Source organism: Perna viridis, chromosome 11 (genome assembly GCF_037379345.1).
Source record: "Perna viridis isolate PV_CMFRI_1.1 ecotype Kerala chromosome 11, ASM3737934v1, whole genome shotgun sequence".
NCBI lineage: Eukaryota > Metazoa > Mollusca > Bivalvia > Mytilida > Mytilidae > Perna > Perna viridis.
This window is the reverse complement of record NC_142455.1, coordinates 21938173-21954084: the sequence shown is the minus strand read 5'-3', so window position 1 is coordinate 21954084 and position 15912 is coordinate 21938173. Positions and strand designations below refer to the sequence as shown.

At 31.0% G+C, this 15912-nt stretch overlaps 1 protein-coding gene across 2 annotated transcripts in view; it reads left to right on the top strand.

Annotated features, from left to right (window-relative positions):
- The window catches only part of LOC148603351 (parathyroid hormone/parathyroid hormone-related peptide receptor-like), a 46356-nt gene that overhangs the window by 17164 nt on the left and 13280 nt on the right, over nucleotides 1-15912 (top strand). For both annotated transcript variants that reach the window (XM_088552551.1, XM_088552550.1), the window contains 2 exons: nucleotides 14524-14587; nucleotides 15189-15293. In XM_088552551.1, coding sequence (XP_088408677.1) covers nucleotides 14527-14587; nucleotides 15189-15293 — 166 coding nt within the window. In that variant the 5' untranslated portion in view covers nucleotides 14524-14526. The remainder of the gene's footprint in view (nucleotides 1-14523; nucleotides 14588-15188; nucleotides 15294-15912) is intronic.

The window sequence follows — 15912 nt, the reverse complement described above, 5'->3', positions numbered from 1 at the left end:
ACGTTTAATGAATTCGAATGCTTTTTTCCGAATGTGTGAAATATCGATCAATTACTTTTCAATATACAGGAAATACCAATCACATGCATTTAACTCGCTTCATACACCAAGTTAAGCATAACATTATATGAATATACAAGTTTACCAGTTTAAGTATCAATTTATTTCTAGTGAAATTGATTTCCACTAAATTAATGTAATCGTTCAATTATTTGCCACGGGCTTTTCATTTACTTACGACCATTACCCTAATGATTGAAATATATTTGCTTAATGTACACCTGTGTTCAAATTAGCACTGATTTTACCAATCCTAATACCCAATTACTCCAGTGTAACTAGTACAACTGGCAAACTATTATATCTTAATCGTGCAATGAGATAAAATGCTTTGCCGTCCCAATAGGAGGTGTCATGTTAAATTAAAAACAATACGTCTGAATTAATAGAAATGTGTATGTTAAAAACAATTCGTCTTTCCTTTTCAATACCATATGATCATGTATTTTAGATGTGTTTATCTATGAATGATACTACCGATTGTAATTATAAAATATGTATTTAAGTGAAGGTTAAAGTATTTCAGAATCAAGACCAAAGAACTTCATTCATAATAAGTTGCCTTTAAGGTTCTATCTAAGCTTTGTTTTTTCTAAGTCATTCTTTTTATTTACAGGTTTGTATGAAGGGAACTTTTTGGTGTAGAAAGTTGTATGTTGGCAACACACTACTTTGATAGAAAAGAAAATTTACTACTTGACTTAGTAACACTTTTTTGTTTCTTATATTAGTGTTGAGAATAAGGAGAATAGATATAGTGAATATTTCAGGGAGACAACCCCCACTCCCCCTACCCGGCTTGAAAAGTATAGTTTTTGATAGCTTGTTGAGTTAAGTTGCTACAACAATCACTGAAAAAGCACATTTTTGGGAGGAGATCTATTTATAAAAAAAAGGTTTAGATTAATTCTATTCTAGCCTCTCCTCAAAACTTATTGGACAACCGCTCAACTAAGGAAATAATGAAAATAATAATGCTAGTAAATTAAATCTCAGGTATTCAAGAAAATATTGTTTTCTCATTCCATCTGTCAAACTAAAAACATATATTTACAACTTAACGCAATATTTGATTTGGAACATTTTTTCAACCTAGCCTGACAATAAATTTAGAATCATACATTTTAATTCAGAACTTCGCTGAACATTTGCCAAAGTAATAGACAAACTAGCTTGTTAGTTTTGCCTTGCTTAATTCGTTCTTAAACCACAAAAATCTGTGTTGTAAGACTGTAAACGATATAAATGGTTCTTTTACTCTCTCAACATGTATAATGACATAGTTGTTTTCGAATTATGTTTTTTTTCTTACACCTGGTCAAATGAGGACAAGGAAGCGGAGGTTAAAATTGCGTAATACGTTACTACGGATCATATAGAAAATTAACAAAATCAGGTCCGAGTATCAAACATAATATATAAATGCAAACAAATCGATACCTTGTAATTAATGTTTTAAAAAAATCGTACAAATGCTGTAAGTCAAATTTACTGCTAACTAAAAGAATAAGGTTGGCATATAAATTATGATTTAATAACAAAATAACACACTGTTTTTTTTTTTTTTTAAACTAATATATCCCAACGGACATGAACCCGGATATTGAAAGAAATAGTGAAAGTAAATATTGTTCATTCCCAATTTAAAAATTATCAATGAGAATATACAGTGTAACATCGTACAAGTGAACAGCATTTCGAAATTTGCACTATAACTAATTGGTATTTTGTACTTAATAACCATTGGGTCGTTGTCACTGCTGCTGGACCATAAGTCCCCGAGGTTATCAACCAAGTAGTAAGACTTCTCTGACCCCGAAATATATCAGAATTTATTTATTATATTTATCAAAATTTGCAGAATCTCAAATTTTAAAATACCTGAAACCCTGAGACTTCCTTACTTGTAATGAACAAGATAGAACCTCCCAGTGAATTTATTGTAAGTAAAGAAAAAAGTACGTGCTAATGGCAGTAGTATTGAAGTGTTTATCATAAAACACTGGTCAACAAAGGGACATTAAAACATATCAAGTTTTATTTTTATTTAGCTTTGAACATTGCGACAACTTTCTGATAAACACCAAAGATAAATTAAATTCCTTATGAATACAATAATCTTTCACAGATTGAACAATATGAGATAAACATCTTAAAACGAATCTTTGTATTTTGAGTTGACGTTTTAATTCCAGGCATATTTACTAATTACACAATACAAAGAACTTTTGCAGCCCTTGATTGCAACACAAACATAAAGCAAATTCAGATTGCCCCATTCCTTTTCCAGTTATTTATGTTAAGAATCTGTATGCTTTTTTTGTTTTATTATTATTATTATTATTATTATTATTATTATTATTATTATTTGTTTTTGTTTTCATGATAGTATTTTTTCTATTCCTTAAATCAGCCTTTATGTAAATTACATTTTAACCCCCTCTATCGGTAGAGCTTACCTTTTCCGTGCATCACAAATAAAGGTAAAGCAGAATTATAATATTTTTTTTTTCTCTTGCTTAGGGTTAAATCATGTTTTAATATTATTTTAAAATTACGACACAGTCTCATTTTTGAACTGTATGCTTTGACTATTTGAAATGGTATGAAAAGATAATTACACTGAAATACAACAGCTTTAAGATGTAAAATAAGGCAATAGTTGGTAACAATTCCCTTCACTAACGCCAACAGTCGAGTCTGAAACCAAACCTTTGCGACAGTGACGAAGTCACTTTTTTCACTATAATGCTTTTGTATAGTTTTACTGAAAATGACAAAACACAAATAACTAGATTGTTTTTTGTTTATTTATTTTTTTTTTTTTTGTTTTGTTTTGTTTTTTGTTTTGTTTTGTTTTTGTTTGTTTTTGGTAAATAAGGTTAACTCTATTTTTCTTAACAGAAAAGGGGCGTTATAATTGAGACGAACCTTGCTGAATAAATAGTTCGAGAGCAGTATCAAAACGTAATTTTAATTGAACCAATAAACTCAAGTGTCGTTCCCGCTTTAATAACTACCCAACACTTTGAATGGAACGAAAAGTATTGTACGTTAAAGGCTATTAAATGTATTTATCACTTTCCAATCATTTGTTTTTTTCCTATTGCTGTGCAGAGCATATAAAAATATTGAATATTTTAGACTGACATAAATTGCAGTAATATCTTATCTATTCAATATTGAAAATTAAAGGAATAAATAGAAAGCTTTTATCTACAGGTAGAATGTTATAACATGCACTTTTACATACTATAATGACGTAGCGTACGGTGTTGGTGTCATTTTTGGTAACGTCGATATCAAATATAACGTTACATAATATAACACACACGACATATTTTATTATTTAATTATCCGATTTGATATTAATTTTTCGTACGTTTTGGTCAATTGAAATGATCAGATTGCATCCTGATATGGTAAATAGTTTGGCATTCATCATTTAAAAATGATTTGAATGAAATTTTATCCTAAGAGAAAAAAATGTTAGAAATTATAAAGACAAATTTCGTGGTGCGCTAAAAATATTAAAACCTATGTAGATTTTTTTTTTTTTTTTTTTTTTTTTTTTTTACCTTAAATAGTCTATTTTAATGTGTTCTTTATTTAATTCGTCTAAACAAATGTACCATGATTGCATATGAACAGACAGCAATGCGTGCAAGGGGGGGGGGGGGGGTAATGTTTATTCATTACGTCCACAGTCGTCATAATTTAATCTAGTATCATAATTTTTCAATACATTTTATTGTTTTTTTTAAATTGACGTTAAAAGAGTTTTTACGTCGCAAAACAACTGAACGTTACTTTGGAAACGTCAAAAATTCGCTTTGTGACATTTTTGTTAGCATGGTTTTACATATATGTATAACCCATTTGGTACGCCAAAGAAAAAATGAAATGATAAAATCATAGGGAAGGATGAATACATTTTTAAGTATATGAAGAAATCGACTCAACATCATTTGCCTTTTTGAACAATTCGTTCGAATTTCGCATGGTGTACGTATGAATAATTAAAATATACAAATTTTAGATGTTGTGACATTTTGGTTAGACGCAGACAAAATGCTGCGCTTAGATACATGTTCAACCAAGTACCAATATTTTTAGAATGTACTATCTGCACCATATATGCATGCTAAATTCAAAATTTCATAGTTATTAGTTCACTCAAAACTAACGAAAAACATTTTTGATAAAAACTGGGTAGCACGCAACGTGTAGAAAACGTCGGGAAAAAGACAATGTGACATCACAACACGTAGCGTATTTACCTACTGGTAGACAATAAAACTCATTATTTTTTGGAATAAACATATTCTGAATATTTATGCTGTTCTTTGAGCGTGAATATACTTTGGTGAAAATTCTAATCGTTGTAATATTTTACAACCGTAAGCAAGAAAGTAGCCAATTGCCGACGTCCAAAAAAATAAGATTTGTGACATAATTGAAATACGGACAAAAAGGCTTTTAACAAAAAGACTGATTGAACATTTTATATGTTTTTTTTTTCATTGGGGTTATGTAATAAATTGTCAATATAGTCATTAAAAGTCCCGATTAAAAAAAAGCTGTTCGCATAACTTTAAAAAATGTCTTACCATTTTGTCTTCAAATTGGTTTCTTTTCATTTGTACAATGTCCACATCAAATGGGAGACATTTGTGATATCGTAATACGCTTTGATCTTATCATTACGTCATGAAAAATATGACATCGCCTGCAGCACAAACTGCCTTTTCCAAAAAAGTTTGTTTTATTAAAAATACGTCAAGAAACAACTTAGATATATTGGTGAAATGGGAAGCAAGCATTTCTTAATGTTCCCGTCCATATATGAAAATGGACGTTCTTATGATCGAATAATGCTTTCCCTCCACAATGACGGCATCTTTCTAAGATTTATGATTGTAATCCTAAAACAACCACCATTTTCAAACATTTTAATATCTATATTGCCTTTGATAACTCCACTTTGTAATAGCAATACTTCGGTTTTCGTAACCAGCCCTGGTTCAGTCGAATGTGACACCAATAGCGTACGCAACGTCAATGCATCTATGATTCGTGATTTCTTTAATTTTTGTATATTTGTTTCGGCTTAGATTTAAAATCAATACGTTTAATGTTTTTTTTTGTTTCGTTGTTTATTTATTTATTCTTTTTTTTTGTTTTTGTTTTTGTTTTTTTGTTTTTGTTTTGATTTTGTTTTTGTTTTGTTTGTAGCAAAGTTGGTCATTATCATCACACAACATTCTTGTTGTTTTATAATTCAAATGACCCCTAACGGAAAGAAGTTCCTGCCTTTGCTATTGATGTTCGTGATGCTTTCAAAACTAAGATATGAAAAGCTAGTCTTCGTTGTTGATGATGAATCGATATCGTTTTTGCCTGTGTTCATTGATTATTCACGGAAAATTTACTTTAAAAAAAAGATCGGTCACTAAAATACATATGTCTATTTACTTTAAAAGGTTTCAAATTTCTTATATCGGAAATGATAGTATTTTAGCTGTAAAATACATTAGCCAAAGATGTCCTATTATAAACAATAACGTCTATGAGCGATACATCAAAACAAGTGTTCAAATGTATGAAGAAAAGTAACCAGTAAGTTATAATCCATTGCATGATTGTGAAATCAATCAGGATTAAACATACAAAAGGATCATAACAAAATGTCCAAATTGTGATTAAAATACTCTAAAATGTGGTCCAATAAGTTGGATTTATGGTTCAAATATCAAATGCGAAGACATTCATTAGTGTCAACTTAGTCGTGCATTGCAATTTATGACGTTTTCATGTACAACTATTTTGTTTTTGAAATTACATTACCTTTATAGTCTTGTTTATAGCGAGTCGTTTTTGTTATCTTGAACCAAATGCCAAATGACAATATAATAGACAGACTATTTCGAAATCTTACCTTTAAAATTTCAACCAAGCATGATTTTATTAGTGCTTGTAAATTCAATTCACACGGTATAAGATTACAAAATTATTGGTTTAATTTTACACTAATGACTTTTGTTAAATGGCTTCAGTTCCGTTATACTGCGATTTTTTCTCCTTTTCCTTTTGCCATCCTTTCCTATTTGTGAGTCACTTGTGTTTATTCTTGCGTGGTTTCTATTTTGAATTTAATTGCTATTTTCAAATTAGCAATATAGAAAGATATTATATTTAGTGATATTGAAAAAGTAATCAAGGAACCAAGGTTATAGCGGTAATCAACAGAATGTAATCCAGGGACAAAGACCAAATATGGAAAACAGACATACACAACAAAGAACACGAAGTAACTAAAATCATAAATACAAAGTAAAAAAGCAAATGAGCAACTTGGACTCCACTAAAAACTGGGAGAATGGACCGGGTGCATCGGTAGGGTAAGCGTCCTCAGCTTTTCTAGAAACACCCGCCGAGTTGCTCATAAAAAGTCAAGTCCGGGTTGACAAACGAGGAAAGGAAAACTATGACTCGTTGAATAAATCAGTTTTCATGGTGCAGATGGATACACCATAACGATCCACGCTTTCATGTTGACGACCATAAAACTTCTGTAGTGATGACATCAAATTTGTAGAAACATAACCCTGTTCCAGAAGCCTATGTGTTCTAGCCCGATACAAAAAGTCTGCGTAGTTTCGACAAGCTCTGGTATAACGTATGACTTGTGGCATGAACACTCCATACGCAGGTGTTGAAGGGATGCTGCCACAGATGAAAGGAAAGCTGACAATTTTGAATGAAAAGTCATCACGTTTGTCGTAAAGTTTGGTCAACAGTTTTCCTTTACCATCGATTTCTAAGTGTAGGTCAAGATATGAGGCTGACTTCAAAGAAAGTTCAAAAAGCTTGGTTATTCACTATATGTGTATATTTGTCATTGTTTTGAATTCTGACATTATATCCAGACCCATTGCCACATTTTTATGTTTAAATGTGCAGGTGTCGCAGGGGGTCATATGAAAGAAATGTTGAAGACTCCAGTAGTGCTTATCCAATCTAAAGTACGCTTATGAACAGTTGTTTAACGAAGTTTTGCTTCAAAGTGAGGGGTGGTAATAATTCCACCCCCTTTTGCCTACAGGTATGATATCATGTCAAAGCAAAGACAAACAAATAAAACATACACAAAAACAAAACGCCAGACACAAGATTGTTTATATATAAAAATTATCATATTATATAAATTCAAAACCTCCTAATATGGGGGTCAATAACCCCTGCCAATATCATACCTTCGAATTGGTTCATTGCACAACCAATCTCATGTTCAAACGTCGTAGCATCAATATAAATGCGAAGTCGTCCGTCCCTAATGCCCCAATCACGACATCGCCATAGATTTAGTTATCAAACCAATGGGAATTATTCCTTACAATAATTTGAATTTACTTCGGATTGAGTAATCTTAGCTTTATTCAAAATAAAATGATATACAGCTTCCTAATTATCTGGTTAACTCTTAATAAAAGCACAATCTTTCTATAGGACAAAGAAATACAAACTTTTGACCCTTCCAACTGTTGTTTGCTTTCATTCAATTCAGTATTATGATGTTTGCTTACTGACCACAGAAATTCGCGTTCTATGCAACGCAATGTCTTTTCTATTTGTCAAAGTGTCAAATAATAACGAAGATTTGATGTTCTTTACCATTTATATTTACTGAATGAATTTGCTGCATCCTGCTTTTTTTATAAGAACCCAACAAGACTAAAACACACTACTGGTTATTACAGTCCTTCATAATGTATTCAATCTTTCTTTTCATCGGTAAATAGATAAGTTTCAACTTATAAAATGGAATAAGATAAGTTGTTTTTTTTATATATATATCTACGTTAAATTACCCAACATTGCAAATTTGAATATCATGATACATACAAGAGTTAAGTAATATCATAAAACGTAATGCATGTACAAATGCATATAACAAAAGTAAAACTTGATCACTCTTCCCTTGATTACTCTTTTACATTGCTGTATAAAAACGGAGTACCATGATATCAGCACTGCATGAATTAAATGGAAAAATATTGTTCTTAAACGGTCGATGAATATGGTTTTTCAAATGTTCCTTTTTATTAAATCTTTGCAGATCATATCTTCATGAACACCATTATCGTAAACAGTGTGCTTAATAAATATTTCATGAATAAAACATAGTGCTTCTAACTAATGCGAACACCCAGATTTTAGTGGAGTACAGGTTATTCATTTTCTTTTGTTTCTATAATAGTTTTATTTTGGCTATTTCACTTGCTTTGTTGTGTAATTCTATTCAATTCTATCAGTAGCTTTCCCTGGATTAAAATGATAAATGTTAGAGTCCTGGTACCCATGACTTTCCTTTTAATTTCGTAAAGCTTAAATCCTAAATTGATATGTGTCCAGTAATGTAAGGGTATAAGAAATCCGAAATAGTTTACTTGTAGTATTTACTACACTTCGAAAGTATATAGCTCTTCGTCGAAAAGATTGGTTTCTGATATTTCACTGTGCACCACTTTTTAGAAATTTGTTTTTTTTTTAATGTAACATTTTTGTTTGATTTGTGAATATTAATTTCGTTTGCCTGTATTTATTTGAAGTTTATTCAATAGGGTCTGCTCAGCTCATAGTACCAAACAGAAAGATCTTACATCTGTGTAGTACTACATATGATCTACTCGTGTATGGATAGTTTTGCGCAACATCCGTAAAAATGAAAATGAAATAGAAAAAAGGCGTTAAATTTATAATTGATTTACACGTAAAATACACATAATTAATATACTGTTAACATAAAATACATCAATCATTCGATGCGTGTTGCGCATGAGGCCATAAAACAAAGACGGTACAAAAGCTTAGTATGTAATATGTGTATTCCATGGTTTTTATTAATTTAAATAACTTCAAATTAAATTATTATATTAAGGAGCTGCGATTGCTAAACTAGTCACTAGTTATTTTTCTGATAAATAGTTGTAATCTGTTTACTTGCTTAGAGAAATCATTTGTTAGACAATTCTTGTATGCAAAATAATAACAAAATAACCGAACTGAAAATCTAAGCAGTAGTCAATTTAAAAGGAAAGTCAGTATGATTATATGAATGTCAAGGCAAAAACCGGAAAGGTAGAAAACCACCACAATGGTTCTAACTTGGTATAGGCATTCCAAAATAAAAGTTGTGTTAAACCAAGTTTTATAGCGCGCTTAACCTCCCGCTTCCATAATGATTCATTTTGTTTTGTATATTTCAAAACAAACGGGTAGCATAAAATTGCCACCTGTCAATATCGGTAAAAGCAGAAGTCAAATCAGAACAGAAGATATGAACAATTAATAAGTGAAAATTAAAGAACTAGATACAATGCATTTACCATGCTGTAAATCCTAGCCACGAGTTAAAAAAAATCTTCAACATTTTGTGAAAGGTGCGTCAATTTCAAGACGAATAATAATAATTTACAAGCAAAAACTACAGAAATGTTACATCAGTGCTATTATTTGCGAAAAGAGTACAAATATGGTTTGATCAATAGCATTTTTCTTAGAATAACAAATGACAGTGCATGCCATCAGATAAAGTTGTCAGAAACAAAGATAGCATTAATTTACATTAGGATACCGATAGTCCTTTCCTATAAACATCGATAAATATGTATTTATGTCGTAGAAAATCTTTGTAAAAAGCAGCAGGAACAAATAATTAATTTGTCTTTGGCATCCGTTGAGTTATGTCTGCCCCGATGTCCTGCTGACTTTATAATTATATTCCCATCCCAGAAACTTCAATGTTTATGTCATTATTTTTGAATTAAGAACTGCTCCTCTAAAAACCATGCAGAATCTTTCTTACATACTATCATTAGTTGATTCGTTTGATTGATATATGTATTCAGTTGATTCTAGCGTATTGTATGAATGAAGTAGCACTTGAAAATACCGTCGTACTTCTCTGTTTAAGAATCAAGCAAAATGTGTGTAAAGTATGGCACATGAAGAAAACACGTAAAGATTTGATGGCATTATTATAATCTTTATACATCATAACATCCTGAAACAACCACCAGAGTGTTTATGAAGTTTGCATTTTTAAAAATATCTATGTTATAAATGCTGAAGGATAAATTCAAATAATGTTTCCGTTGTTTCTAAAAGTATTGAAAAAGACCAAACTGAGAAAAATGATGTGCCACCAATTGTCCGATTCTTACACATAATATTGCCGTTCGAACGTATGGGTATAACCGTTGTGGTCGTCATTAGAAAAGTGACTTACGATGGATCCGGAAGGAGAGAGAAGTAAATTTCAGGCATAAACACATTCTTTATACAAAATCGTGTTATTCGCAAATAGACTGATGTTTTTTATGCAAAATCGTGTTATTCGCAAATAGACTGATGTTTTTATGCAAATTAAAGACTAGCATAATAAATGTCTTTTCGGTACCTGTAAAATTGTAGAAGTTTGTGATGAAGATAACTCCATCGTAGGTTTAAAAAAACTACTTAGTATTTGCAGTTTGAATAAATAAGGTATTATAGTAAGAACAACATGCGAAACATGCCAATCGTATAAAACACTAGTTATGTATTTGGTATTCTTCATATTTATCATTTATGTAAAAAGTTGTCATTATTACGAGAATAGTTTTTGAATTATTATCAACATTTGATAGGGGTATTATACATTTTGTTTTTCGCGAGGAAAATTTACCTGACATTTCACTTCTCATTTTAAATGTAAAAAAAGAAGGAATAAAATAATTTTTTTCAGAACATTCAGTTTCAATACACCACATGCACGTATATCATGTTGTTCTAATTTTTTTTTAATTTTGTCTTCATTTTGTTTTACTCATGGTTTACAAGGACGGTTTAAATATATTATTTTTTTTTAAAGAGTTTGCAACATGTAATTAAGAGTAATCAAGGGAACAAAGATTCTAACGGAAATTAAAAGAATGTAATCCAGGCATAACGACCAGACATGAAAAACAGACCAACATAACAAAGAACATACAATGAATAGAATAATACAGTCAAAGTAACAAAAGTAAATGTGCAACTCTGACTCCATTAAAAACTCGGAGCAATGAATTATCAACTGAAGCAATGCAATGAACAAGTATTCTTACTGGAAATCACTTGGCTCTAAAACTATAATGTTGTTGTTTTTTAAAAGTATATATGGTGTTCAAAATTAAAACATGCACGAAGAAACGAATAGATGTATAAGTGATGTTTCCTGAAAATAATTACACTCTTTACTTTTGTCGTACTGAATCAGGATAGATTATAGTACTTTTATGTCCTCACACGAAAACAACACAATTTATTGCTTTCTTCTCAGAAAGCCAAATGAGGTTATACGTGTACTCCGTGCAATGCGTTTCTACGTACGCATATAACTTCCCTTTTTTTCTGACACAAACGACATTGTGAACAATAAATACTATGATAATAAAAATTATTTATTGCATTTATATTGGAAGAATAATGACACGAAGGTGTAAAGTGTGCAACGTAGGTTTTGCTCACACAAGTTGAATTTCTGCATTTTTCAATCCTCGTTATTGTATTTACAACATTCATTATTTCTGAAATAATGTAAGGTTCTTTTTCACATCTAAATTATGTACAAAGTGGTGGAAAAAAGACTTAAGATATGGTAAGAACCATCGATATAATGTAACTTATGTTTGTGGTGTTCATTGTAACATGACTCTTATATATAGCTGTAATAGAGCGGAGTGGATTTTGGTTACGATTAGTATATCATTAATCAATACACAAACAAATACCTCCTTCGTTTCCTTACAGCTGCCACGATGGCTCATCTTGTTTGATGGCAAGTTTGTTTTGTCATGTAGAAATCTTTGAAATATAAAACGCCCAAATCATGCTTAAAAGATAATCTAAACTTTGGATAATATATTTAGAAATTCAGTTGTTAACAATCACTAGTACAAAATGTCTCAACTTAAATCTCGTCTCATGCGTTCGTTCAATTCCTGGAGCTCGTAGACACTTTAACGCATGCAATAAAGAACTTGAATCGATATGCTTGTGTAACGGAAGAAGCATATCATACCTTGTTTAACCGACCATTTCTATCTGAAATTGCGGTTGCCATGTTCATTAAAGATTTCATTTTAATAATGTTATTGTATGAGCGTTCGTTCTTTTGTCGATTTCCCTTGACTTTTGTCTGGATTTGTTGTCTTTTACTTTGGCAATTTCATGATTAACACTCGTAGCGTAATTGACCGAAACTAAAATGATCTTATTTGGAGACAGAAGCATAACCTATGCGTAAATGATACAATAACAGTGCTTAAGAGCCCAGTATGCATGCGGGTGTCTTCTTTAGGATACCAGTGCTATGTCAGTATAATAAAATAAACGAAATAAAAAACATAACAACAAACGAAATAAAAAACAAAACAAAAGTTGGGCAGTATTTGACGCACTGAATAATCATGTAAGACCTAATTGCATTCTATTGTAAATGAATACCAGCACTGGAATATCATACAGTTTCATGGCATTTGGCATACAAAAATCAGTTAGATATGGTACCATTTCCAGCAGCAGACGCGTATCAGATTCATTGGCTATTAAATTCTAATGGCTTAGGTAACATTGATTCATTCATCTTAGCTCAATAAACTCAGTGTTGACGTCGATTGATTGGCTTAATAAACGTAGATTGAACTTTATTTAGAAAAGTCATTTGATTTAAATTCACGATTTTGTTTAATTAGAAAATCTAACTTGAATTTCCTTTTTTTCAACTGAATTGAAACTAGGTCGCTTGACACGTCGCCCCTTTTAAAATTGAATAATATAAACTAAACTTTATTTATTTACATAAAAAGAAGGGCAGCTAATTTTTCTGTCGGTAGAAGTACAAATGTTTCATGAATTTATGATAGTGATTTGTGTCATTATGTATGGTTGTACAAACATTTAATCACTGGCCTGTTTAATAAAAAATATATTTTGACCTCTAGAATATGCTATATCCTGACATTTTTTACATTCATGAAACATGAGTTGTTTTTAATAGATTACCGTTTTTGGTTTGTTTTGTTTTGTTTGTTTTGTTTTGTTTTTGTTTTTGGTTTTGTTTTTGCTTTTTTTGTTATTGTTTTACTTTTTGACTTGATTTTATTGTATTTGTATCGATATAACTTCTATATTTGCTACAAAGCAGTTGCATTTTCCAATCATATCCCAGATATACCAAGCCAAAAAAATATGTATTTAAAAAAGTCTACTTAGTTTACTTACACATGAACGTTTGTTTGATACTTGTGATTTCGAAATTAATTGCGTCATTCTTAACTCTTCTCGTTATTTTTGAATAGTCTAGATACAAATACAATGATTTAGATATTCCAGAAGTCTCTATTGTCGCGAAGAAACAAGACATTCCGAACTAACGATTTATCAACTGTTTTTTTTTTTAATAAAAGGATAAAATACAGTATTATTAAAACACATAAGTGAATTGCAGTTAGTACGTCTATAGATTTTGAATCATATTATTTTATTGTCCGTCCATATAAGCACAATTTGAGACAATGAATTCAAAATGCGCTCATCTTCTCCATACAACATGTTAAACAAACACAATCTCATCGACTGTCTTCAATAAGAAGTGCTTCTACCCAAGGAAATCTAAAACCTCTCATCAGAGTAAAGGCAATTATCTTGGAAATTGCTACAAGAATTGATAGATGCTTTAATTTGATAGTAAAAAACTACCATTTGTCTGTTTGTTAGAATCAGTTGCTAAGCCTTATTAGCAGTCAAATTGAGTATTTAACCTTTTTACACTTGATCAGGTTTTGCTTGGTAATGACGCTTTATCTCGCGTGCTCTCTGTGCTTAGTACAACCAATGTCTTTGAAAGTATGATACGATATAGGTTTCGTCATCCTATGAACGATTATTGTCTGTAAATTTTGTGATGTTATTAAATAAACCTTTCGTACAACGTTCCCGTTTCAAAACAAGAGTGTGTATAAACTTTTGGTTTGACGGCACAATCGTTACATGTGCAACATTCAGTGGGGTACATTGATACAAAGTGTGGTATGTTTCATAGACTGTGGCTTTGCATTTCTTCATCAATAATTCTTTACCTTATATCATAAGCTTTTCTAAATGAATTATTATTATTCTGGCCCCAAGCTCCACGCAGTGGCAGACGTTTGTATCCTTTCTTCTATACCGGCCTTTAGAAATTCCAGGACAATATTCAAATCAAGGTCGTGTGATCATCGGATAACGTCATGTAAAATCATTTTAATTTGCATATCCTTGCTTTGTAAGAGGACTGGACTGGTTGCAACATCTAAAGTGAATTTCGAACGTCAGACGCTCTCCCGGAGCTTGGTTTTGGTTAATCATACATGTAATTACATTTTGGCTTTTTTTCAGCCGATGGTACAGCGGTTACAGAAATGCAAAAATCGACTCGCCAACCTAACAACGCCTCTATTAGGTACAGTGATTCTCAACCAGTACATGACGGCCAGTCATATTTAATTGCGTTCGCCTTTGATTCGTAATTTTTCCAATATTTAAACTATGTTATGTTTCAAATAAGCTTCACTATGGATACTATGCCAAACAAGAAAATACATGTACACTGTTGATTCAGGCATACAAAGGTAAACCTACGTGAAAATTACAATTCATTCCGCTTGCCAAAGAAATGATTTTCATTTAAGTATCAAACTTAATCTTTAACGAGTTTAACTAGATTGTTCGCTTATTCTGCAATTGAGAAGACAGTAAGGCAAAAAAGAATATATTTGTATGTCATGGTCAACGCTAGGCAAAGAATTGTCTGGAATCAGTTCAAGATACATGGTATAATATAGAAATGAATTTTTAAAGAAAATAAAATAAAAATTGAGCACTAACTTTGTTGTTATAGATAAACGTAATTTTGTAAATTTAACGTACTCAATCAAATTGAATATTTTTGTACTTTTCGAGTTAAATGACTAGATATTACTAAATGACTTTTCATTCTTGACAAAATTAACTTAGAAATAAGAATAAGAATAAATCAAGATGGGTATTTATTTTGCTTTCAGAACCCCATTGTGAGGGAGTATGGGATAATTTCTTGTGTTGGGATCCCGCTCCTGCGGGTCAGAAGGTCAAAATGCGATGTCCTGATTATATAGACGGTTTCAGTAGTTAGTAGTTTTATTGTTAGATAGTTATATATGCAACGGCAACACACATACACACACACACAAATACATTTACATTAAAATTGATGCACAGTGACTTTAAAAAGTGTAATTTAAGCACGTTTTATTCAAAGTTGGTTTAGACTGGTTTCAATGTTTAAAACATCAATGTCGCTAGTTTATATTATTTGGCACAAACGCGTTATAACAGCTCGTGAATCTTTCTGTCAGGTTTTATAATCTTTTCAACACAAAAGGTCGGCGAAAGAGTGGTCCTTTTAATATAAAAATCGTAAGAGTAAAATTAGTCGTAAGTTGTGACGTCACAATACTTATCTTTATTATGACATCATAACTTACGACTAATTTTACACTTACGATTTTTTGTGCAAAGGACCGCAGTCTTTTTAGTAGGTAAGCTAATTATTTGGATTGATTATTACTTTATTAAATTGATTTCGTCGATTGTAAAATCTCATAGATAATCAAATAGGGTTTTGACATAATATAACTAGAGTTGCACTGGCCTCGTTATTAACTCTGTTTCTATATGCAATTAATTTGGCTAACATCCTCCATCACAAAAACGTTACCAACAAAATTCCCCATATCTAAAGACAAA